The 24,423-nt window shown below is 45.3% G+C and overlaps 1 protein-coding gene across 2 annotated transcripts in view; it reads left to right on the plus strand.

Moving 5' to 3' along the window:
* The window catches only part of LOC118787891 (spondin-1-like), a 101,166-nt gene extending 77,071 nt beyond the window's left edge, over positions 1-24,095 (plus strand). Inside the window, exons 7-16 of one of the 2 annotated variants that reach the window (XM_036543640.1) lie at positions 3,708-3,772; positions 12,381-12,582; positions 13,807-13,947; positions 14,785-14,860; positions 15,316-15,498; positions 16,917-17,087; positions 17,399-17,566; positions 18,442-18,606; positions 19,619-19,858; positions 23,881-24,095. In XM_036543640.1, coding sequence (XP_036399533.1) covers positions 3,708-3,772; positions 12,381-12,582; positions 13,807-13,947; positions 14,785-14,860; positions 15,316-15,498; positions 16,917-17,087; positions 17,399-17,566; positions 18,442-18,606; positions 19,619-19,858; positions 23,881-24,044 — 1,575 coding nt within the window. In that variant the 3' untranslated portion in view covers positions 24,045-24,095. The remainder of the gene's footprint in view (positions 1-3,707; positions 3,773-12,380; positions 12,583-13,806; positions 13,948-14,784; positions 14,861-15,315; positions 15,499-16,916; positions 17,088-17,398; positions 17,567-18,441; positions 18,607-19,618; positions 19,859-23,880) is intronic. The other variant, XM_036543641.1, reaches the window with a different exon arrangement.
* Positions 24,096-24,423: the final 328 nt, after the last annotated feature.

Genomic DNA, 24,423 nt, shown 5'->3' on the forward strand with positions numbered 1-24,423 from the left:
AGAACTCCTGAAAACTAAATATGAGTTAAACAACATATTGAACAAGAAAACTGAAGGCACCCTCCTCATACTCTGACAGCAACATTTTGAATTTGGAAATAAAACAGGCAAACTATTAACAAATCAGTTAAAGCAACAAACAGAGAAATCTATCATTACCTCAATCATAGACTCATCCGGAAATAAAACTCAAAACCCCTCCATAATTAATGACTCTTTTAGATCTTTTTACTCAAATCTTTACACTTCAGACCAGAACTCCTCGCCTAAAGATGCTGAAAGATTTCTCAGGAATGTCTCCCTACCTAAACTAACTCAAACCCAAGCAGAAGATCTAGAGGTACCTCTCTTCTTAGAAGAAATCACCAGAGCGCTTCATCTCATGCCTAACAATAAATCACCTGGACCAGATGGCTACCCTGCAGAATTTTATAAACAGTTTTGGCCTCTCCTTTCACCTCTCTTTTGTAAAGTGATATCTGAAATCCACCAAAATACCACTATTCCCCATCATATGAACACTGCCTATATTACAATCAAACCGGCTTCATCAAGGGGAGGCATTCCTCAGAAAACACACGAAGAGTATTCAACCTGATCAATTTCTATAAAAATAACACCTCCTCAAACAATCCACTATTCATCATAGCAACCCTTGATGCCGAAAAGGCATTCGACAGGGTAGATTGGTCCTTTCTCTTCACCTCCCTTAATCACTTTGGATTCCGGTCATATTTCACCAATTGGATTAAAACACTGTACAACTCACCCACTGCATCTGCATAACCAATGGACTTCAAAACCAAAATCAAAACCATTTCAGTTACAAAGAGGTACTAGACAAGGATGTCCTCTATCCCCACTACTGTTTGCACTTTTTATTGAACCCCTGGCTGCTTCCATTAGGCAATGTGACCGTATCTCAGGCATCCAATCAAACTCACACCACCATAAAATCAGTCTGTATGCCGATGACATTCTGTTATACATTACTAACCCCTCATCCTCACTTCCAGCAGTCCATAATCTGATCAGTAATTAGGGTGTCTGGCTACTCCATCAACTGGACAAAATCAGAGATTCTGCCTATATCCAAATTCAACTGGGATGCTGAGGCTGGGGTTCCCCTCTTTAAATGAACAGCAAAATCTATTACATACCTTGGAATCCACATTTCTCCAAATTTAAACTAATTATTCAAACTATACCCCCCTACTACAAGAAATAAAAGACAATCTGGAAAGTATAAATATAGAATAAATAAATAAAGAATAAATTACCACTATCTCTAATTGGCCGAATTTCAACTGTTAAAATGAACATCCTCCCAAAAATAAACTACCTCTTTGCCATGACCCCTGTCACCCCTCCCCTGGGCTGGTTCTCGTCTCTCAATAGTGCAGTCACTAGATCTTACTGGAAACACCAAAAACCACGAATTAAACTATCCACCCTCCAAAAGCTCAAACAATACGGAGGACTCGGGGCCCCAAATTTCTTTTACTATTTCCTCTCACACCAATTACAGTATATCTGCCACTGGACAAATAACACCAATCTACCTTGGCTAGATATCGAAAACACTTTAGCTCAAGAATTGAACATGAAAAATCTCCCATTTATAGATAAACCCATAAAAACTCACACTTGTTACAAAAACAACAACACTATCAGCACCACCCTAACTGCTTGGTGGAAGTCAAATGAAATTCTCCATTACAGCCTCTCAGCATCTATCCCTACTCCATTATGGCATAACCCCATGTTTTTAATCAATAACAAATCCTTTTTCTTCTCAACCTGGAATGAGAGAGGAGTAACCAGCCTGGGACAGTTACTCGATGATGGCTTGCTCATGACCTTCGACCACATCCAAAAAAAATATAACATACCGGACCACTGCTACTTCCAGTAGTATATCCAGTTAAAAGAAGTCATAAAAAAACATCAACACTGGGAATTTTAATAATCACAGCCCTCCCCTCAATTTAAAGTTACAATCACTCAAACCTAAAAAAATGTTATCCCAAATATACAAACTCCTAGCATCTGAAGACAGCACTATATCAATCCCTATAGACAAGTGGACCATAAACAACCTACCAACAGATATTAATTGGCAAAGCATATGCAATAACTCATTCTCTATGACATGTAATTCCAAAACCCAGCTTATACAGTATAAAGTCCTCCATAGAACACACATTACTACCCACAAACTTTACCACATGGGCTTTAGCCAAAGTAATACATGTTCATATTGTTCAACCTCAATAGACGATTACTTCCATGCCCTCTGGCTCTGCCCACACGTCCAAAACCTTTGGTCGGAGGTCTTGAGCAGGCTATTTGAGATCCTTAGCCTCAGCATCCCCTTATGCCCCATCATAGCTTTACTTGGCGATGTCTCTACACTACATACACCGAAACATCTCAAATCATTCATATTAATATCACTAACCATCACCAAAAAGACCATATTACTGAACTGGAAAGATATCCATAAGCTCACTGGCTCAATCTACTAATAGACCATTCAAATCTAGAAAAACTTACAGCATCTTTGAAAAACAACATTAAATCCTATGAAGATAAATGGTCCCCTTTTTACAATACCTTCAACGCTGAATCCTCTCTCCACAAATGACCCTTAGCATTACTATTCTTTTTAATTTTTATTTATTTGTATATTTTTTTCCTTTCTTATATATTTTTCTCTTTTCTTTCCATTCCAACAAACCTACATGAAAACACAGTGTGCAGTTTTTCCCACCAGTCTGGTCTTGCCTGTCCTGCCCCATCACGTCTTGTCAGTCTTGTAATGCTTTATGCCTCAACCTTTAAACGTAAATACATATATAGAAAGAATGATGTATTCATTTTATTTATGTATTTATTGAATGTTATTTTGGGTTTTGTTTTTTTTGTTTGTTTTTTGTTTTTCCTTTTCCTTTGTTTTTTCTTCATTGCTTCCCTTTGCTCTTTGTTTTTTGTAGTTGTTGTTGTTGTTAAATAAAAAAAAAATAAAAAAAGAACAAGTTCACAGTCCCAGTTCATTTCTTCCATTTTTTAAATGAGTTGCTCCAGGGACTATTTTATGCGTACATCTACATGCGCAGTGATTGTTACGTGGGACATGGGCAGCTGGTTGCAAGCTGCGGAGCTGTCTATCTGATTAGTTGCACTAATAAAAATGTCTCGAGTATAGAATAACGCCATCCGTGTTTATTCATCAAGCAGTAACTTTAAGACATCCAAGGATTCCGAATCTCGCGCAAACCTGAATGAGCTCAAGTTCACGTTCTTTACTTGCAAACTGTTGGGAATTTTTCTCCATTCATGGAACCAAGTCAGGACTGGCAAAGTAACACACTGATGACTACTTTTCAATTGAAAGGATTTATTTTGATGCACAAAGGGAGACTCGCATGGGCGCGGCGACAATGTGTTCTGACCGAATCTCGACATAATGGCCACATTATTATTATGATTAATATTAATATGATCAGTGAGTGTCACACATATAATCTCACATCTGCTTGTGCTGCTGAACCCTTCCAGCTTCAGTGGCCCTCCCTTTCTCTTTTCACAGTGGAAGGCAATAATTATGCTGAAGCTTGCAGAGCAAATTCCTGACTAGTGCAATCTGCCACTCTACTTAATGACTGATTTTTGTTTTTGTTTGCTCTCATGTTTGTCCTCCACAGGGCGATGACGTTCTGACAGTCATCAAAGCGAAGGCTCAGTGGCCAGCATGGCAACCCCTCAATGTGTAAGTAGTTAAGAAGAAGCAGGATCCATGTGAATATCTAGGATTTTTTTGCTCATGCCTGGCCTCCAAAAAGTTGCAGAAAGGTTTGGTGATTTGGTATTCAGAATTCCAAAGTAAGTCTTAGATACCTGTCTGAAAAATGTTTACAAGATAACTGTTTGTATTATTTGTGGCAAATATGTCAATAGTATCTTGAATTTGTTGGATTTGGGGTAGAAGAAGTCTGATTTTTTGTGAAGAGAACTATGTGTGATGTTTATTATGGCCCAATTCAAATGGCCACCATTCATTTCAATAGTTCATAAGCACATGCCCCCAAACTGATGGACTATAGAAATGAGCAGCTTAAAACAGTACCTTTCACTCTGTGGCCCATAAAAGGCACAGACTGAAAGGTACAAGAAAGGGTACTTAAACAGCATAACTCTGTGAGTGTTTAACTTTATTCTCTTATTCATGATGTGTTACAGTGAAGGAGCTACTTAGGCCCTCTTCATGTCAGGAGCCACAAACGCCGATGTTGGCCCCCGTTACCCAACACAGGTTCCCCCCAATAGATCCGTCCGCCACAGATGCTAAAAGGAGATCCCCTCCCGGGATCTCTCCCCAAACCAAACCAAAAAAGAAACAAAAGAAAGCGAAACTTTAAAACAAAACAAAGGAAAAACCCGGCTGAAAACATCACCCAAAATCAAAACCAAAAATAACCGAAAGCAACAAAAAAAGAAAAAAATTAAACCAAACCGAAATTAATCTTCCCCAATAAAACCCGCGGTGCAGAGCGTTTCTTTCCCGAGCTGTCCGTTTTTCCGACTGCCTGAATCATTGTGTTTTTATACCTGTACTCCCGGTAATAATGACAATTCAGAACAGCCGCGGACCCTGCTAATTCGGCGGTTGATCTCCCCAACTCAAGCACGCACCCGCAGTTCCCAATTAATTTCCCTAATTGAGGAGCTCAACAACAGCAGCAACTGTCAGTTTACCTCCTGACAGATTTTCCCCCCGCTTTACCGGTAGTCGCCCTGACTACACTTCCTCGATGTACCGGCGCGGGGGCTGCCCTCTCATTGCACATTGGGAGTGACAGAGGGGTGCCTCTTCCAGCAGCTCAGGAGGTTCTGCCGCCTCCTTCTGGGGCTGTTCCTCTAGGGGAATAGCAGGCTCATCCACAGGACCCTGGGCCGCGACCCACACTGGGTTCCAGCCCCACGCACACCTTGGGCGTTCTGGCTCCAGAACCCACCCAGCTTCCTCCGTGCTAGGGGGCTCCGTCCAGGCGTCTCCCACCGGGCAGGCACACAAGTTGTTCTGGTACAGGGTCCGCTCCTCACCACCCCCTTCCGGCCAGACCGCATACACCGGCTTCTCCGGCTGAAGCTGAGGGACGACAACAAAAGGGCACCAGCACCTGCCACAGTAGCCGATCCTCAACCGGATCATTCACCCACCGGTACAGGACCTCCCCTTCTATCCGGAGCTTCTCCCACTCCCTCCACCACTTACCCACTTCTGCCAGGGCCACCTTCCGCTCCTCCTGCTGAGGGGGCTCCCCCTGCTGCACCCGCTCAGCCAAGGCCCGTAGATGGTCATCCTCCTGTTGCAGCGCCGACCAGTCCCACGCGTCCTCCACCGCTGGGCCACTGGCCGCCTGCACCACCCCCACAACCCCACACCCCTCAGATAACCGGGACAGTGAGTCGGCATTAGCATTGCGGCCCCCTGGACGATACTTGATTTCCAAGTCAAAGCTTGCCAGCTGGCCTGCCCATCGTTGCTCCGTTGCCCCCAGCCGCGCCGTGGTGAGATGTACCAAGGGGTTGTGGTCAGTGAAGGCCATGACTTTCGCGCCCCAAAGGTAATCCTTAAATTTGCTGGTGTGCTCTTCCCTGTTGGGAGGCGGAAAAGGTTAAGGACCCCGGCTGTGCACCCTTCACCACTTCCTCCCAGCAGTGGGCAATCACATTCATGCCCAGGACTGCAGCCTCAGACCCCAGGCAACGATCCTGAACAATGATCACCCCCTTCTCTGGAACACTCACACCCCCGACCACGAAATCATAACGACATACCCTGCAAAGGGGATGTCAAGCCCATTGGCTGCCCTTAGAGGCAGCCACTGCAGGCCCGCCCAGTCCCGCATAGGCGCCTCCCCGTACCAACTCCTAAAAAATCCCTTGCTGAACAGGGTAGCCTGCGAGTCCATATCTAGCCAGTACGGCACCTTTACTCCCCCAGCCTCTACCTCAACCTGGGGGCAAGCGCCCAGAACCTCCTCGCTCCTTGGGCGTTCCTCACCCCCCTGCTGGTACACTCCGCCTGCGCGTCCTACCGCGGATTGGGGTCGGGAGTTTAACGGCACCCTCTGGGGGCAGTCACGCTGCTTGTGTCCGGCCTGCCCACACTCCACGCTGATGGGGCGGCCCTCAGCGTCCCACTGGAACCGGCCCGGCCTCCGCCCTGGTCCAGTCCCACTGGGCACCTGCTCCCTGGGTGCCGCATCGTCCACAACCTGGAGGCCCGGGATCTGCGAGAACTGCTGCTGAATCTCACCCAGTAGGGTTTTCCCCAGCGTGGCCATCTGTGCCTGGAGCTCCCGCTGCAGCTCTGTCTGCACTTCCTCCACTGCTCCATGTCCCCAGCCAGCAACGGAACCGCAGGCTTCCTGGAGGGCTGGGAATGAGAAAAATAAGAGGCCGTCCTCTCATCCCCCCCCCAATTCCAGCTCCAGCTCACGGGCTTCCCGGCTCACCTCACGGAACGTAAGGGCCGGCCGGGATCTCTCCCAAAACCAAACCAAAAAAGAAACAAAAGAAAGCAAAACTTAACAAAAATATTCCCAAAACAAAGGAAAAACCCGGCCGAAAATGTCAACCAAATTCAAAACCAAAAATAACCGAAAGCAAAAAAAAAAATAAATAAATAAATAAACCAAACCGAAATTAATCTTCCCCAATAAAACCTGCGGTGCAGAGCGTTTCTTTCCCGAGCCGTACGTTTTTCCGACTGCCTGAATCGTTGTGTTTTTATACCTGTACTCCCGGTAATAATGACAATTCAGAACAGCCGCGGACCCCGCTAATTTGGCGGCGGCAATAATTCAATCTCCCCGACTCAAGCACGCACCCGCGGTTCCCAATTAATTTCCCTAATTGAGGAGCTCAACAATGGCGGCAACTGTCAATTTACCTCCTGACATTCACACCTGGCATTAACATGCGTCTTGGGTGATCCGATCACAAGTGGACAGCTCTAAGTACGTCAGTTCACACCTGGCATTAGAATGTGTCTCCACATGCCTCTCGAGTGACCACTTGTGATCGGATCTCACTTCCCTGTACTGTATGCAAATAAAGACATCATTTCAGTTTCCAACGATCTCAGAGCCATAACACTACCTTAACAGACACAAAATTACATAGACATTAACAAAACAAGAACATGGATGGATCACTGAATGGATGAATGAATGCGTGAAGAGAAAATGACCCAAGGCGATTGTTTATATCTCCCGAGGAAGAACACAGGAACCACTCACAATAGCAGCAAAACTCCAAAAGAAAACATCCAAAAAGTTGCAGGAGAATGTAGGAGGAATGTTAGTCTGCGTCATACGGGTTACCAATTATGTAGGGCACATGCCTACCCCCACAGAGGCATCAGCCATTTGCTGAGGATAGTTAACATTCCTCAACGAACATAATAATTAATAAAATGAGGTCTTTCAAGCCAGTTTAAGCCCAGTTTGTCAATACAAAATTCAGACGAGATGACAATGTAATTAATAAAACAAATTTATTAACACAACGCAGACAAATACTGACGAAACGACATAAACTAGAATATCTAATCAAAGAGAACAGAAAATGAATTAATGAATCAATCGCGAGAAGGTTACTGTGAGACAGGACAAGATATAAAGGGGAAACGTGATGATAAGGATTTGTGTGTTTCAGAGCGGTTATCAGCAGCAGTCAAACTACAGGAGATCATGAAGCGATAACCGTAGTTTGACACGCGCTGGCAAACATCATTAGATATGTGTCTAACCGTGCAAGTTACCTAACTTGACAAGTTTAGCTCAACTATTTGTAAGTCAATCTAACCAGTCTCATAACGATTGTAACGGGAAAAAAATATCGTTGTATGGGTTGCGGATATGTATAATCACATCTCGTACAAGATCAAATCAGCTAAGCAATAAACAATGCCAGTATTAAATAATAATAATCATACTCATCAAGCTATTGAGGAGGGGCAGTCCATCAGACTTGAGGAGATGAAAGCTCATTTTTGGCAGGCCTACTGGGAGGCCGCATTCTGTTTTCCACCGGCAGCTTCTGGCTTTGTTGCCGAAGTCACTGAGACGCGCAAGAGAGATCTGCTGCCTGACCATCTTGGGGGAACAAACGTGACGTCCAGGTCTGCTTTTCCTGGTTTTCCTTGCCAGACACACGACGTTGACATGAGGATGTTGAAGAGATCCGGTTGTCTTTGCACCCGTAATAGCCGTCTTCATTGACAGCCTCCAACTTCGTGTTGGGTCGCACTCATGCGTAAAAGAAGTGCTACATATTACCCACAGCTAGGTCTTCTGGTGTCCTTGCCAGGTACAAATGTTGTCGACACAGGAACGATGAAGAGACACAGTCAGCTTCGTATTCAGTGAAGTAGCTGTCTTTCTCAACTGCTTCCAACTTCGTGTCAGGGCATTTCGGTCTCTAAGGTCCGTCGTTCATTGTCGAGGGTCTTGCTTCCAGAGCCGTTGTGAATTCATAACAGGTCGTACTGCAAAGACGTTGGCCCTCCAGAGTTGAGGATGAGTTCATGATACATTGGCAGTGAGCTCAGGATGCATCGGTTTGATTTCAGGAGGCATCAATGATCAAGGAGTCTTTCTCTTTTAGAGCTTTCTGATTTCAGAAAAATTAAGTGCATCTGTTTCGGGGGGAAAGGACTTCCCCCCTCCCAGAGCAAGGAGGGGTCCCGTAGCAGAGCTAGATGAGGTGTGATGCCATCAGCAGCAGGGAGCCTGGGAGCCCGAGGAACAGGGAGACCGGGGGCCCGGGGAGCCCCCGGGAGCAAGGGAGAGAAGGGACACTGCTTTTGCCGCACTTATATAGAGCTACTTCAAACGCTATAGTCCACGTGGGCAGTACAGTTCCGTCACTGGTACAAAACTCGCGCCTCTAATTGCTGCGTGATCTGATTGGATGAGAGGAGCCCATGTAGATGCTAGGTGACAAAGACCTGAGAATCTCCAGTGAACTGTGTGTGAACGCAAGCAAAAACTGAGCGTACTGGATGACTGAGCGGATGACTGAGCAATTGACTGAGTAACCAGGCCTGTTCTAGGCCTGACTTAAGAAGAAGCTCTCTCCACCTCCCTAACCCACACATGATTAATTTTATGGTGGGGGGAGTGCCTGAAAGTTTCATCAGGACTTAATTTTGTGCTTTAGACTGAAACATCTGGAATTACCAGATTCTCATTTTTACACTCAGCTCTTCATGAGCATTGCAATGACACCAAACATTACTAGGCATGGATTGAGAGGAGAGAGTTAGCGGAGAGGAACTGGTAAAATGGTGGTTTTGCTGCTATATTGAGAAATACACGTTATCACACTTCCTTGGGTTTTCCAACATTTTTCCCATGACACGAGAGTACAATTAACTGTGAGGTATAGAAGGGTAAGATAGATACACACAAAGAAATACACACACACACACACACATACACATGCACACACACACACACACGCACACACACACACACACACACACACAAACATTGTGCTGAGGAAGGGGAATTGGGGGGGGAAGGCAACCCTCTGCAGTTGTGGTCTATCAGGGCATTACTGTTTTTAAGAAGTGACTTTAAGATTGGCAGAAAAGGCAGAGTTCTTTAATATTATATTAGAATTATTTGGCACCTGAACCTCTTTCAGATTAAACCAAACATGACTGTGGCCACCATTTAGCCAAGATTCTACATCTGAGGGGCAGATTAATGCTTACCAATACACAAAGTGGGCGTACCATGCTGTACTTCTGCTTTTATCTGGCAAAATCAAATGTGAATCCAAAAAGGCAATCATTAGTTTGAGGTTTTAGGACTAGGTTTTAGGTAACTTCTTGCAATCTTAAAGTGATGGCTGCTGACTTTTAGTAGGTATGTGACCTGAGGTCACGATTTAGGGCTATTTATGGTGGTAGGCCGTTCGCCCTCTTGCCTACTGTGTGTGTGTGTTTGTTGACTTATCTGCCTTTGGTCTGGTCTGGAGTAATGAAGAGAAACATAAAAACCCAGACCAGGGCAAAGAACCATACTTTCCCAACAAGAGGTTACTTTCCTCTCCCTATAGCCATTCGAATGACTTATTCAAGCCTCTTACAGTATGTACCAAGTTGCTCCACATCAACTCAGTGCAAAGCAGGATTTCAAGTTTAATTTCTGCACCTTGAAAAACCAGTTGATTAGCAGTCTACTGACAAAAAATAATGGGGTGAAGATAGTCTTGCTACATGAATTAGGTCATTCATTTGATTAGATTTAAAAGCATGATTGTTGCTCAAGACAGGGGACCTAGAGAAGACAGTCTTTGAGGAGGAAATTAAGATGTCCTAGTGGTACAGTATGTCACATTGTTGAGGTGAATTAAGAGTTGTGTGTAATGTATTGCCAATAGTTGCTAAAATGGTGACAAATATCTCTCCAAACAATTAAGTAATCATAGCCTTTTACATCCCTGCTGCAATAATGTTGCTGTAAATTTAAATGGTAATGGAAATTCTGTTTCTACTTCATTTTTTATTCCACTCACATGTATGTGTAAAATGTAGCTCACTGTCATTATATAGTTTGCAGCATGCGTACATCCAGAACCTTCTGTCCTCAGGAAATCATGGAAGTGGGTTTATCTGTGGCAGTTAATTTTTTGTGAAATTTGGCACTGCAGTATTAGAAGACAGTGCAGAGAGCAGCTTCTCTTTTCTCATTGTGTGTGCACAGTGCACGTGTGTGTGTGTGTGTGTGTGTGTGTGTGTGTTTATTTTTTATTTATTTTTTTTATTTATACACACACATTGAATTTTCTGTTGGAATTCAGATACTGTATGTATAGGTTAGGTGGTGGTTTCTCTAGAGAAACAATGGGGGAAGGTATTCACAGGAAGCTTTTAGGAGTTTTCTAAAATGCCTCTGTTCAGACAGATGCAGGCTGGTTTTGTGATTCTACAACCGACATACAGAATTCATGAGATTTACTTGTTCACTTTAGTGTGACAGCTATCAGGAAAAATGTTGCTAAAGTTTTTTTTTTGCAAAAGGTGTATGCATACTGAAGCATGATCTCTCCTTGCCATGTCATAATGATGTGATTCATGTTTTGCAGAGATCGTACTGCCAGCTTGCCTCGCCATTCTGTGGCTGCAGAATTTAGCAGACCCTTATTCTACATGTCTAAACCCAAGATCCTTTCTGATTATGTGCTGTTGTTAGATAAATTGAGATATTTCATCAACATCAAAGTGTTATATTCAGCTGAGCATCAGCATGACATATAATAATTATGTTTACCTTAAAACACAAGCAGAAACATACTTATTGAACAAGTGTGGTATTCTGGTATTCCTGTTATTGTATGACGGGCAAATAGAAAACACATCTGGCCTTACATAAGAGTGAAAATATCTACTAAAGTTATCTCAAAACAGGAAATTACAATTTTTATTATGTATTGTTATGATGTATGATTGTGCATTGCGATAATTACTCTGACTTAAACTGAATATGACCATAACTCCAGTATTTCTTTAGTCAAACACTTGATTTCACATCTTTGTAGGAAATGTTGATAAGCAGAATCTCAGGCTCATTCCTTGCATCAGCAGAATAAGAGCATGGTTGGTCAGGGTTTGGTATTCAGATGATGTTTGCTTCTTTTTGTCCTTAATGTATCAATATGGTAAGAAAATGACCAGGAATGTCGAATCCTCAGTAAATGGATCATGCTGACTTTTATTAAGTGCCAGTCATTACAGCCCTACCATTATGTCATTGACTCTGCCCAAAACTTTGCTTGCAAGGGCATTTTACATGTCTAGATGTGGAGGGAACCATGTTTATATGTGTAAGATGCTCTTGCAGGGCTTCATTGTGTTCTGTGGGTAGAAAAAGTCACAGTGATAACATGCAGACTGCATGCAGACAAATGGAAATTAATGCACTATCTGTGGCCATTAAGCTCTGAGGGCCACTGCCACATTCTATCCTGCTGTCACCAAGGCTTGCTGGACCTTATTGCCAGCAGGACTCACTCACAGACTGTGCACAACATCACCAATGTTTTAATGACACACAGTATGACAAGCCAATACAGGGATTTAGAGATTCTCTGAAACAATCCTTGTAGTCCACTTCTTGGTTAGTACAGGTGTGTGTGTATTTACTGTATTCATACTTCTGGATAAGAATCTGAGGTGAGCTAAGATGTTTATTAATATTTCCATATACTCCTGAAGGAAACATGGTAATGGATCTGAGCATAGCTTCTCTTCCCCACTGTCCCTCTCTGTACCCCCTTCTCACTGTGTTGTGGTGTAGACGGGCAGCCCCTTCAGCAGAGTTCTCGGTGGACCGCACACGCCACCTTATGTCCTTCCTCACCATGCTGGGCCCAAGCCCTGACTGGAACGTGGGCCTATCCGCAGAGGACCTTTGCACCAAGGAGTGTGGCTGGGTCCAGAAGGTGGTGCAGGACCTGATCCCCTGGGATGCTGGCACAGACAGCGGAGTCACCTATGAGGTGAGTGCACTGAACCAAGCGTGCAGCTGAGCCGAGAATGTGGCCGAGCCAAGCACATGGCTGAGTCAGTGGTGTGACTGTTTCTAAGTCACTATGGATAACAGCATCTGCTAAATGACTAACTGCAAATGTAAGTGCTTCATGGGGCTATAATCATGGACTACTTGAAATCAGGGAAGTATATCTCTTCGAGATAAGATGTAAGCCCTGATTTGTGAAACTAGGCCAAAATCTTTTGCAAAGAATTCAGAAGTGGAAATGCTGATCCACTGTCCTTGTTTTTCTTCATTTTTGGGGAGGGGGGTGAATCTCACAATGAAAGGCTGTGATATGCAGAAAAGATTCCAAAATAAAATAAAAAATAAATATGTGAGGCTGTAGAGCCTGTAAGCCTCCGATGGCCTCACAGCCGGCCATCCCACTTCTGACACCATTTGTAGCAAAGGGCGAGAGCAGTCACCCCACCCAGACTCGAACCCAGGTCTACAGGGTACCAAACATTTGACTTTGACCACGACGCCAAAGAGCCAGGCTCGTTGGTATGGCAGTCAGAGCGCATACTCAACCGTAGTGACGGCACTCCGTCACACTGCCCTCCCCTTCAGGAAGCGCGCCCAAGGCATCCCTCACGCATTCCCCTGCTGTACTTCTCCCATCCCAGGATGCCCCACTCACTAGTGCTTCACCCATCTCTGGGGTCCCTCAGACCGTGCTTCACCCATCTCTGGGGTCCTTCACACCGGGGTCAACCTAACCTGGGGGTCCCTCATACGGCTCACACACTGGGCACGCCTCCGATGGCCTCGCAGCCAGCCATCCCACTGCTGACACAATTTGTAGCGAAGGGTTGAGAGCCTGGCTCTTTGGCGTCGCAATCAAAGTCACATGGTTGGTGCCCCGTAGACCCGGGTTCGAGTCCGGGTGGGGTGACTGCTCTCGCCCTTTGCTACAAATGGTGTCAGCAGTGGGATGGCTGGCTGTGAGGCCATCGGAGGCTTACAGGCTCTGCTGAAATCTACTGATCTGTAATGAACTTTGATGAAATCTAGGGGTCTTTCCTCAACAAATGTTTGGTTGACTTTAAGTTTTGAAAATGCATGGGGGAAGGGGGGGAAGGGTTATTACACAACCAATCAATTTAAGCTTATCAGATGCCAGCATGTAGGGGGTGACAGTGACATACAGCTGCTCACTCCCGGCTGGTCTCTGCTGATGTTGTTGCAGTCCCCCAATAGGCCCACAGTCCCTCAGGAGAAGATCCGGCCCCTCACTAGCCTGGATCACCCCCAAAGCCCTTTCTACGACCCTGAGGGAGGTCCCATCACTCCTGTGGCCAGGGTGGTGGTGGAGAGGATCGCCAGAAAGGTGCTGTTTCGTCCAGCCAATCTGTGATAACTGCCATTCCACCACCCACCTCATCTTTTCTAATGCTGATTGAAAGCTCTGATTATTTTCTGAGCAGTCTCCCACTTCCTGTTCATTTGGGTTGAATAGGTAAATATTAGTAAATATTACTTATTATTAATTTTTTTCCCACAGATTTAGGTCCTCATCTAAACTTTTTGAGTAAGTCAATGTTCCTGGAATGTGTGTAGTGTGTATTATACAAGGATCAGTGTTTTGAGAAGAAAATTGAATGATTCAGACTATTGAAGTGTGGACCCGTTGTTGCTGTGGATACAGGCCAGTTTATTTGACTTTCATGTATTGGAGAACACACATGAGTAAAATTGTTTTTGAATGGAGCATATTCTGTCCAGATTTTCCCTTAGCTGAGGATAACTGAACAGAACTCAGGTCACATAATTGGTCAAAACTAATATATGAGGTGTGCACTGCTCTTTTTTAATAAGATACGCATAATGTTCTAAATGTTTGTGTAGAGCATTTACACAGCAATCAGTTACATCTGAAACTTCAATGTCTTATTACTTACTATCACACCCATTATCAGCGCCACTCTTCTTAACCACAGACTGCTATGTTGATGCAGCTAGAAAGTTACTCTTATCAACCTTGACTTCATGAAATTATCAACTGGTTTACATTTTAAAACAGACTGTAAGGTCTATGTCCAGATGAGACTTTGGAGAGGGAATTCCTTTGTGGCTGTTTACCAGTTTGCTCCAATAGCAATCAGACGACAAATTGAGCATATTATCTGGGTTTGATATGATGTCAAAGCATGTCTTCTTACCACAGGGTGAGCAGTGCAATATTGTCCCGGATAACGTGGATGATATTGTAGCAGATATTGCCCAGGAGGAAAAGGAAGAAGGTGCGCAACTTATCTTTGTGTTTCCAGCATGTGAATTAGAGACAGCACTGTAGACAATTTAATTAACAAGCCACAGTTAGACTTTCAGATATCAATCTTGTTAAAAGCAATTAGTGAGACTTAGAAGAAAATTTTAAAAAAATGAAAAATGTTTCTCCCACAACGTCCACTACTTCAGTCCCAACTTCCATAAAATTAACCTCAATAATACCTGTAAGTGGTTTCTATTTTTTTCAGGATCAGGAACATATTTTATCTGTCGTCAACTGTCATTAATAAAAGATAATAACTTTACATCATGTAATGAAACAAACATCACCTGTGAGTATTTGGATGAGCAAACAGGTGTTTGTCACTTTTTTGGGGGATAGCACTTACAGGAGAGACAAACTACAGTTAAAATCTAATAAGCATAATTACTTAAAGCAGGTGACCCCTGTTGTGTCTTGTCCTAGATGATACCCCAGAGACCTGTATTTACTCCAACTGGTCCCCCTGGTCGGTGTGCAGCTCAGCCACCTGCGAAAAGGGCAAACGTATGAGGCAGAGGATGCTGAAGGCCCAGCTGGACCGCACTGTGCCCTGTCCACACACCCAGGACTTCCAGCCCTGCATGGGGCCAGGCTGTAGCGAGGAGGGTGAGCATCCACCGGGCCCTGGTGGGCCTTTTAGTTAGCCTGACCATGCTTCTCAAACAGCCATGCGCTCCACACAGCAGCAGTGGATTCTGCTGTGCGTCTCACAATTAAATGGCCAAGACTTCAGTGATGGCCTGCGATTGCTTCAATTGACAAGGTGTGGCACTGGGGACAACGCAACGAGATGGTGTTATGATCCTTCAGTTTTTGTGCTTAAGCCTGGACTTAAATAAACACATACAGCACCGGGAGATGCTTTCTGTTTGCCATAAACATGATACCCGCTGCTAAACATGCGTTTGGCTCTGTCTCCAATAAGGTGGGTTTATGTTGCACAGTCTGGAGATTAGAGACTAATAAGGCTATCCAGCCAGTCATGGACAACAAAGAAGAATAACTGTCATGTGGTTTTTTTCTTGCATCCAACCATTCAGTAAGCGGTGGATGAGATCGCAGGACCCCTTCACCACTGCATGTTGCCCTGGCTTTTCCTATGTCCTAGTCTTTTGTTCAGTTTTCTCCTAAAGTGTCCAGTTTGGGTCCTCCTCAAGACAGAGCACAGAACTGGTCATTGCAAGATCATTTTCTGTCATGGCTTCCTGAGGTCTGTCACTAAAAATGGGTGTGTGGAACTGTCTAGGGCTCACTGCGCTTGTTCTGTACATGTTATCGATTAACGGGCATGGCATCTCACCCTTCTTTTCCCCTACTGCAGATTTTCTTTGTGCTTATTTAATGATCCATTAATGGTTTGTATTGATTAATAATCCTAGAGCTGACTGGCATGGAGCCCTAGGACACTCATCTGAGCTGTGTTTACTCTCAGCTTTTATTAATTGGCTTAGTTTAGATCTGCTGTATTATGATGCCCTTCGGAATTCACTGCAGAACAATAAGGAAAGAAAAAAGAACTTTAAGTTCCTTAAAGTTCATCCATCCTGTCTGAAAACAAGCCTTTTCAATCATATTTACATTTATTATTTTACATTTATTTATTTAGCAGATGCTTTTATCCAAAGCAATGTACAAAAGTGCATACAGTAAGTATAACGACAGTACGGGGACAAGATGTGTACAGTTCCACAATGAGACAGTAGTTCTCAGCTGAGAGCTGAGACCCATGTCTGTTTGAGGACACAGTACTAGCTAATTTGTACAGCTACAGGGTATAGGGCAACTAACAAGATCCAACTTCAAAACAGCGCAATGCATATTGATAGATAATTGGGGAGCCATTACTATTAAGTGCGCCTGTGTGGTTTTGCTTTAGCAGTTGTTTTGCCATGCTGGGGGGAGTAGGGGGAGGTCAGATTTCCAAAGTGAGATGTACTGGCAGATGCATAAGCAGAGGTATAGTGGCTAACTGTAGGGTGGACAGATTTATGGATGCTAACAGCTCCCTCACATGTCCACTCCAGATTCCTCCACCTGCATGATGTCAGAGTGGATCACCTGGTCCCCCTGCAGCGTGTCGTGCGGGATGGGTATGAGGTCCCGCGAGCGGTACGTCAAGCAGTTCCCTGAGGACGGCTCCATCTGCTCCCTGCCCACCGAGGAGACAGAGAAGTGTGTCATCAACAATGACTGCTGTGAGTCCCCGCACTGTACAGATGTCAGGAGAGAACTGATGTTCCCATAGGCCCATGTCTCTGTAGAGATGACTAGATTCTCATTTTGAAGTTAAATAAGCAAACTAAATAACTTCTTTGTTTGCACTTGACATTATGACACCTTATTTAAAGATAACCCTAAAAACCCCTTAACTTTACGTCTCATGACTGCTCTATATATATATATATATATATATATATATATATATATATTTAAGCATATATATTTCATATAATATAAGACCCAGGTAAATGTGTATGTAATCTGAACCCACATCTCCACCCCCCAGCCCCCAGCAGCTGCCTGGTGACAGAGTGGGGTGAGTGGGATGCATGCAGCGTCACCTGCGGACTGGGCATGAGAAGGCGAGAGCGCATGGTGAAGATGCCCCCCTTGGATGGTTCCCTCTGTAGCGCAGACGTAGCGGAGGTGGAGAAGTGCATGATGCCAGAGTGCTGTGAGTACACTTCAGTATGCTGTGTCTGTTGTCCTTGGGCAATGAATTATAAATGAGCATAAAATTTTCAATAAAAGAAACTTTATTTACATGAACGTTTCACATTCAAAATCCAGAGGATACCCAGCTGCCCTCCCCAAATATGGTACATTCACTAGGGTGGAAATGTGTTGCAAAGCAATGTGAAAGCATCCTGAATAAAATCTCAAAACCCCAAACTCTACTTTTGTTGGAGACAACCCTCTGCTTCCACATTCTTGGTATATGAAGTAAATCACAAAGTTGTGGTTTTGCTTACTTTTCCAAGCAAGCACAAACAAATCCTGAAGAGTTCAAGATGGTTCTCATTTGAAAATAACATTATTGACAATATTTCCAGGGTTTGGTTTCAGAGAGAAAATCCTTGCTGAATTCTTACTGACTCCCATGCAAACTCCCATGCAAGTGAAAGATAAGTCTTTCTTTGTTTAGTTCATGTGAACCCATAGGGTAATAATTTGCTATGCGACGATGGCGGCGTCCATGTCTCCACGCATCCTCCAAATCGGTTCCTCTGCTATTGTAGTTGGTGCATCCTTCTTCTTCTGCTACGGTCATTGGTGCATCCTTCCCCACCGCATCCTCCGGTCAGGTTTCCCAGCTACAATGATGCCTCCCCACTTCCACCTGTATAGGAACACAAACAAAACACAGTAGCCCAGGGCCCCTAAAACTCAAAAACAGTACAACAGAGCAGGACATAACAGAGATTATGAAGCAAACGTTCATAGCTTCATGTATGCGTGCTGTACTGGCAGCTTTGCTTTAAGGTTGAGGACAGGATGTAATGTGTCAGCATGTGTATGATGGCAAACCCTCCACTCCGTCACACGCAGACACCATCCCCTGCATGCTATCTCCCTGGTCTGACTGGAGCGACTGCAGTGTGACGTGTGGGATGGGGATGCGGATGCGCCAGCGCATGCTGAAGTCACCAGCAGAACTGGGGGAGTGTGTTGAGGAGCTGGAGCAAGTGGAGAAGTGCATGCTGCCCGAGTGTTGTGAGTGTCATCACAGGAGCGCCACGCAGAGCCCAGCACAGATAAGAGCAGTGCTGTAACCATCACACTAATACAGAACAGGAGTGCATCAAACTCAGAATAATGGCATTACCACACGGGCACATACCAATCTCAGAGCAGTGTTGATTTATAGACACGTAAACTAAGACCAGCACTGAAGCACAGAAACATAAACTAAGGCCAGCACTGAAGCACAGACATATAAACTAAGACCAGCACTGATGTAAAGATACATAAACTAAGACCAGCACTGGAGGACGTACATGTGCAGACCCTGACAGGGACTGGATGATTCACATCACCTTGTACATTCTGTTTCTTCTGGTTATTGGCACAAACTCCAGCCATGTGCTTTAACATTTAGCAGGGATTCATACGTTATATAAATTACGTTATATAAATTCCAATTGGGCTGTCAGCATTGTGAAAGCAATACCATGCAAAATGCACTTTGATGTTTTTTTCCTTGATTCATTGATGTATGTTATTAATAGAATGAATTATGAAAACATCATGAAACAGATAAAGTGTGCTTGTGGTATTTTTCCACATCAAGGGAATCAATCCCATTATCCCTGATGAAAGAGCAGGAAAGACAAGCCAAACTTGCCCTAAATTCTTCCCTTGCTGACATATGTCAACTTGCAGCGCTCAGTTACAAGAAGTATGTTTGGTTCTTCCGGTTGTGGTTGCCTGGAATTTTTTTAAACTGAAATGCTAGTCATTAATACGAAAAGCATTCCTGGTGATAACTGGCTAAGGCTAAAAGCAAGGGTTAAAATGAAGATGTATGTTGTTATGATTCCCATTCCTGTTTCAACTGTACATTTTGTTATGTACCAGATGCTGTTATTCAGAGTGACTTACACAGGAGGAGAACAGTGCATGTAGTAATGAGTAGAGATAGAGATGCAGGATTTGAAGTGGAGAGATACTGGGACTCTCTGTCAGCATGTTAATGAAGGTGCTGACGCTGCCTCTCCCTCTCCAGCCATTGACTGTGTGGTGTCAGAGTGGTCTGAGTGGTCTGAGTGCAACAAGTCCTGCGGTAAGGGTCACGTGATCCGGACACGGATGATCAAGCTGGAGCCACAGTTTGGCAGTGCCCCCTGCCCAGTGACGGTGCAGAGGAAGAAGTGCAAGATCCAAAAGTGCTCACGGGGGCAGAAGGAGGCACGCGAGAAATGGAGGAGTTCGCTGAGCCAGGACGAAACCGCCAAGGAGCACCAAGGTCAGTGAGCTCCATCACTGTTAAAACATTTACATTTATTTATTTAGCAGACGCTTTTATCCAAAGCGACTTACAAAAGTGCATACAGCAAGTATAGCGACAGTACGGGGACAGGATGTGTACAGTTCCACAATGAGACAGTTCTCAGCTGAGAGCAGCATCTGTTTGAGGACACAGTACTATTAGATTTGTACAATTACAGCCTATAGGGCAACTAATACGCTACACTTTCAAACGGCGGACTTCGACAACTTCAAACGGCACAATGAGCGTCAGGGTAAAGGCGGCAACAAGAGACAATTTAAAAGCACAATTTATAAAGCACAGCAATTTACGACAGCACTGATGGGAGGGGGGGCAGCAATTGTGTGCTGGGTCAGTCCAGGTAGAGTCTGAAGAGGTGCGTCTTCAGGCCCCGTCTGAAGGAATGGGGTGAAGAAGCTGTCCGTAGCAAGGGAGTTCGTTCCACCACTGGAAGCGATGTAGGTGAAACGCCGATGTCTGGCAGAACGAGCACCTCCTGCCTTGACCATGCAGGGAGCAAGGCGTCCAGTTGCTGCTGAGCGCAGGGGCCGGGCTGGTGTGTAGGGCTGGATGAGTTCTTGGAGGTAGGCAGGGGCTGTCCTGTTGATTGCAGAGAAGGCGAGGGTCAGTGTCTTGAATCTGATCTTGGCAGCGACAGCAAGCCAGTGGAGGGATTTCAGCAGGGGAGTAACATGGGAGAATTTGGGGAGGTTGAAGATCAGTCGGGCAGCTGCATTCTGGATGAGCTGGAGAGGCTGGGTGGTGCATGCTGGGAGGCCTGCGAGGAGAGCGTTGCAGTAGTCCAGTCGAGGGAGAACTGTGGCCTGGATAAGGAGCTGCGTCGCATATGTTGTCAGGAACGGACGAATCCTCCTGCAGGCCCGTGACGTGCGAGCAATGTACTCCTTGAAGTCCAGGTTACTGTCGAGGATGATGCCCAAGCTCTTTGCTGACTGAGAGGATGGTATTGTGGTGCCATCGACGGTGATGGAGAGGTCATGCAGGGGGGAAGGGCCGGCTGGGATGAAGAGCAGTTCCGTTTTACTGAGGTTCAGCTTCAGGTGGTGGGATGTCATCCATTTGGAGATGTCAGCCAGGCATGCAGAGATTCTTTCGTTGACCTGGGGGGTAGAGGGAGGGAAAGAAAAAGAGTTGGATGTCGTCAGCATAGCAGTGATAGGAGAAGCCATGTGATTTGATAACTGAGCCAAGAGAGTTGATATAAATTGAGAAGAGTAGGGGTCCCAGTACTGAACCCTGTGGAACTCCTGTAGTGAGGGGGGTGGGTGCAGAGGTGGAGCCTTTCCAGTAGATCTGGGAGGATCTACCAGTCAGGAAGGACGTGAACCAGGAGAGGGCAGTTCCAGAGATGCCCATCTCAGACAGCTTTGATAATAGTGTCTGGTGGTTGGCTGTGTCGAAAGCAGCAGAGAGGTCGAGGAGGATGAGGACAGATGACAAGCCGGAGGCTCTAGCAGTGTGGAGAGCCTCTGTCACAGCCAGGAGTGCAGTTTCTGTTGAGTGTCCAGCTCTGAAACCTGACTGATGGGGGTCCAAGAGGTTGTTCCTGAGAAGAAAAGGGGAGAGTTGGTTAAGTACTGCACGTTCCAAGGTTTTAGATAGAAATGAGAGAAGAGATCGGTCGGTCCGTAGTTTGTAACATCGGATGGGTCGGTGGATGGTTTCTTGAGGAGTGGTGTGACAGAGCTTTCTTTAAGTCTGTGGGGACAGTGCCAGAGGTTAGTGAGGAGTTGATAAATGAGGAAAGAAATGGGGCGATCTCACCAGATATGGATTGGAGCAGGGTAGAGGGGATGGGGTCCAGAGGGCAGGTTGTGGCATGGTGGTCTGTGATGAGTTGGAGCACTTCCAAGTCTTTGAGCGGCATGAAGGAAGACAGCTGGTTGATGCAGTTGCCCGTGGTGGTCAAGAGTGTTGAGGGAGAGAAGGAGTCCCGGATGCTGGTCACCTTTTCCTCGAAGTAAACTCTAAAATCATTGGCAGAGAAGAGGGAGGGGGAGGGAGGAGGAGGGGGGGTGAGGAGGGTGGAGAAAAGTTTTCGTGGGTTAGTTATATTGGCATTAATTTTGGATTGGAAGAAAGAGGACTTAGCTGATGTTGTTGCGGTTGTAAATGCTGTTAGCAGAGAGTGATAGGCAACCAGGACCACGGAGGATCTGGATTTCCTCCACTTCCTCTCAGCAGCTCGCAGCGCAGTCCTGTCGGAGCGGAGGGAGTCAGTCAGCCATGGGTCTGAGGGTGATGGTCGCGATGGCCTGGAGACAGTAGGGCAGAGAGCATCTAAAGATTGAGACAGACATGTGTTGAGGACTGATGTAGCAGATTCAGCAGACATGATGGAGAAGGAGGAAAGGGGAGGGAGGGAAGAGAGAGCAGTAGAGGAGAATTCAGAGTGTGAGAGGGTGTGGAAGTTTCTTCTGAAAGTGAAGGTGGGGGGATCAGTAGGGGGGTTGAGGGTGGAGGGGATAGTGAGGGAGAATGATATGAAGTAGTGGTCTGATACGTGGAGGGGAGTCACCGTGAGGTGGGTTGTGGCGCAACTTCTGGCGAACACGAGGTCGAGCTGGTTGCCGGCCTTGTGGGTCGCAGGTGATGGTGAGAGGTTGAGGGCGAAGGACTGGAGGAGGGAGATTATGCTGGCCATCGCAGAGGTTGCAGATGGAATATTGAAGTCTCCCAGTAGAGTCAGTGGGGTGTCATCAGGAAGGGAGCCCAGAAGAGTGTCGAGCTCATCAATGAAGAAGCCGAGGGGACCTGGGGGGCAATAAACAACAACTAGATGCACACTGATGATGTAGACTATGAGCACACTATAAGTACCGGCAGCCTCTGTGTTAGCTAAATACCTGTGATGCTAATTAGCTTGATCAAACGAACAAAGTACAAACAGCTGGTTACAGCTGAGCACAGGTGATACTAATCGATGATTAACACCACAACAGAATGAAACTGGTCGCTGCAAACACGAAGTCAATTACAACTACAGCTGACAATTATCAACAATTATGAAAGCGATACACTTAACCGTGTCCTGCGCGAAGATGCCGCAACGCCAACTAGATGCACAAAACCATCATCGTCATCATCGTCAGTGTCATCATCATCATCATAGTCATAATCACCACCACCACCACAGTCATCATTACCATCATCACCATTATCACCATCACCATAGTCATCATCACTATCATTGTCATCATCATCATAATCACCAGAATCATAAAATTCATCACAATCATCATCATCATCACCATCATCATAATCACCACCATCATCATCATCATCATTATCATCATAATCATCAAAATAATCACAATCATCATCATTAACAAGCTCTGATCAGTGACAAATGTTCTTAGTTTCTGGTGCTGAAGAGGAACATGGCATCCCTGTCAGCAGATATCAGTGCTGCCTGGGAATCATCCATTATGGCTAAACATGGAATCATGGGGTGCTGTCACCACCAGAGCGTCATGTCCATTCAAAGTCATTTACTCTACCTTTGGACTCCTGCAGTTTGGCTCAAATGAGACGTAGGAAGAGTACATGCACATACCGTATGTAGACTTAGATCATATTTGGCTGTTTGATCTAGTAGTGCTAGTGAAAAGGGGTGATATTTCACTTCACTTGATTTGATTTCCTCCATAATTAGTAATTTGAAAACTCGTTCCTCAGCCAGGTCCTAGCGTCATGGCTTAATATCCTCAGCCTTGTCTGTTTAACAAGATATGACACACGCTTGGATGCTAGTTGCTTCCCTCACAGAGATTCCAACGAGAGGGACATAAAAAAGGAAGCAGTTGTTGCCGACGCACATCTTAAACTAACACAGACTCCAGAACCATGACTAACCCCTCCACAGTATTCAGTCGAGGTCTCCCACTCTCTGCCCACCCCTGTCAACTTGCTCATGATATCCATTTAGCCCTCTTCTGGGGCTTGTCCCCTCTCTCCCCTGTCTCCTGCGTCTGCAGGGTGCAAGATGCGGCCATGGTCGGGATGGATGGACTGCACCAAGCTGTGCGGCGGCGGGATCCAGGAGCGCCATATGGTAGCCAAGAAGGGGTCCAAGGGCCTGCAACCCCTCAGCTGCAAGGACAGGAAGGAGATCCGTGCCTGCAACGTGTACCCCTGCTAGTGCCATGGGGCAGGGAGGGGCTTGGAGGGGATTTTGGTGGGGAGGAAGGTAAGGGGGGGGGGGGGGGGGGGGGGCTAGAGTTACCTAGGAAAGCTCTCAAAAGCTAGCAAGAAAAAACAAAATAAGTCTTGCTTTATTCCAGGTCGCACATTGGTGGTAAACCTGATGTCAAGGCATGGGGGTGGGATGGGGGGTGGTCTTCAGGGAAACAGCAATTAGTTGTATAGCTGCCTTTTCAGCAGGCTCATATATTTCAATGTAATCACTGATAGGTGTATTGACATCAAAATGCACACATTAATAAAACACTTTTTTACAAGCTTTTTTTAGCTCACAAGTTTACTAGCACTGACAAATCTCTACTCCTTAAATTTTCTGA

The sequence above is a fragment of the Megalops cyprinoides genome, chromosome 13 (genome assembly GCF_013368585.1).
Source record: "Megalops cyprinoides isolate fMegCyp1 chromosome 13, fMegCyp1.pri, whole genome shotgun sequence".
Classification (NCBI taxonomy): domain Eukaryota; kingdom Metazoa; phylum Chordata; class Actinopteri; order Elopiformes; family Megalopidae; genus Megalops; species Megalops cyprinoides.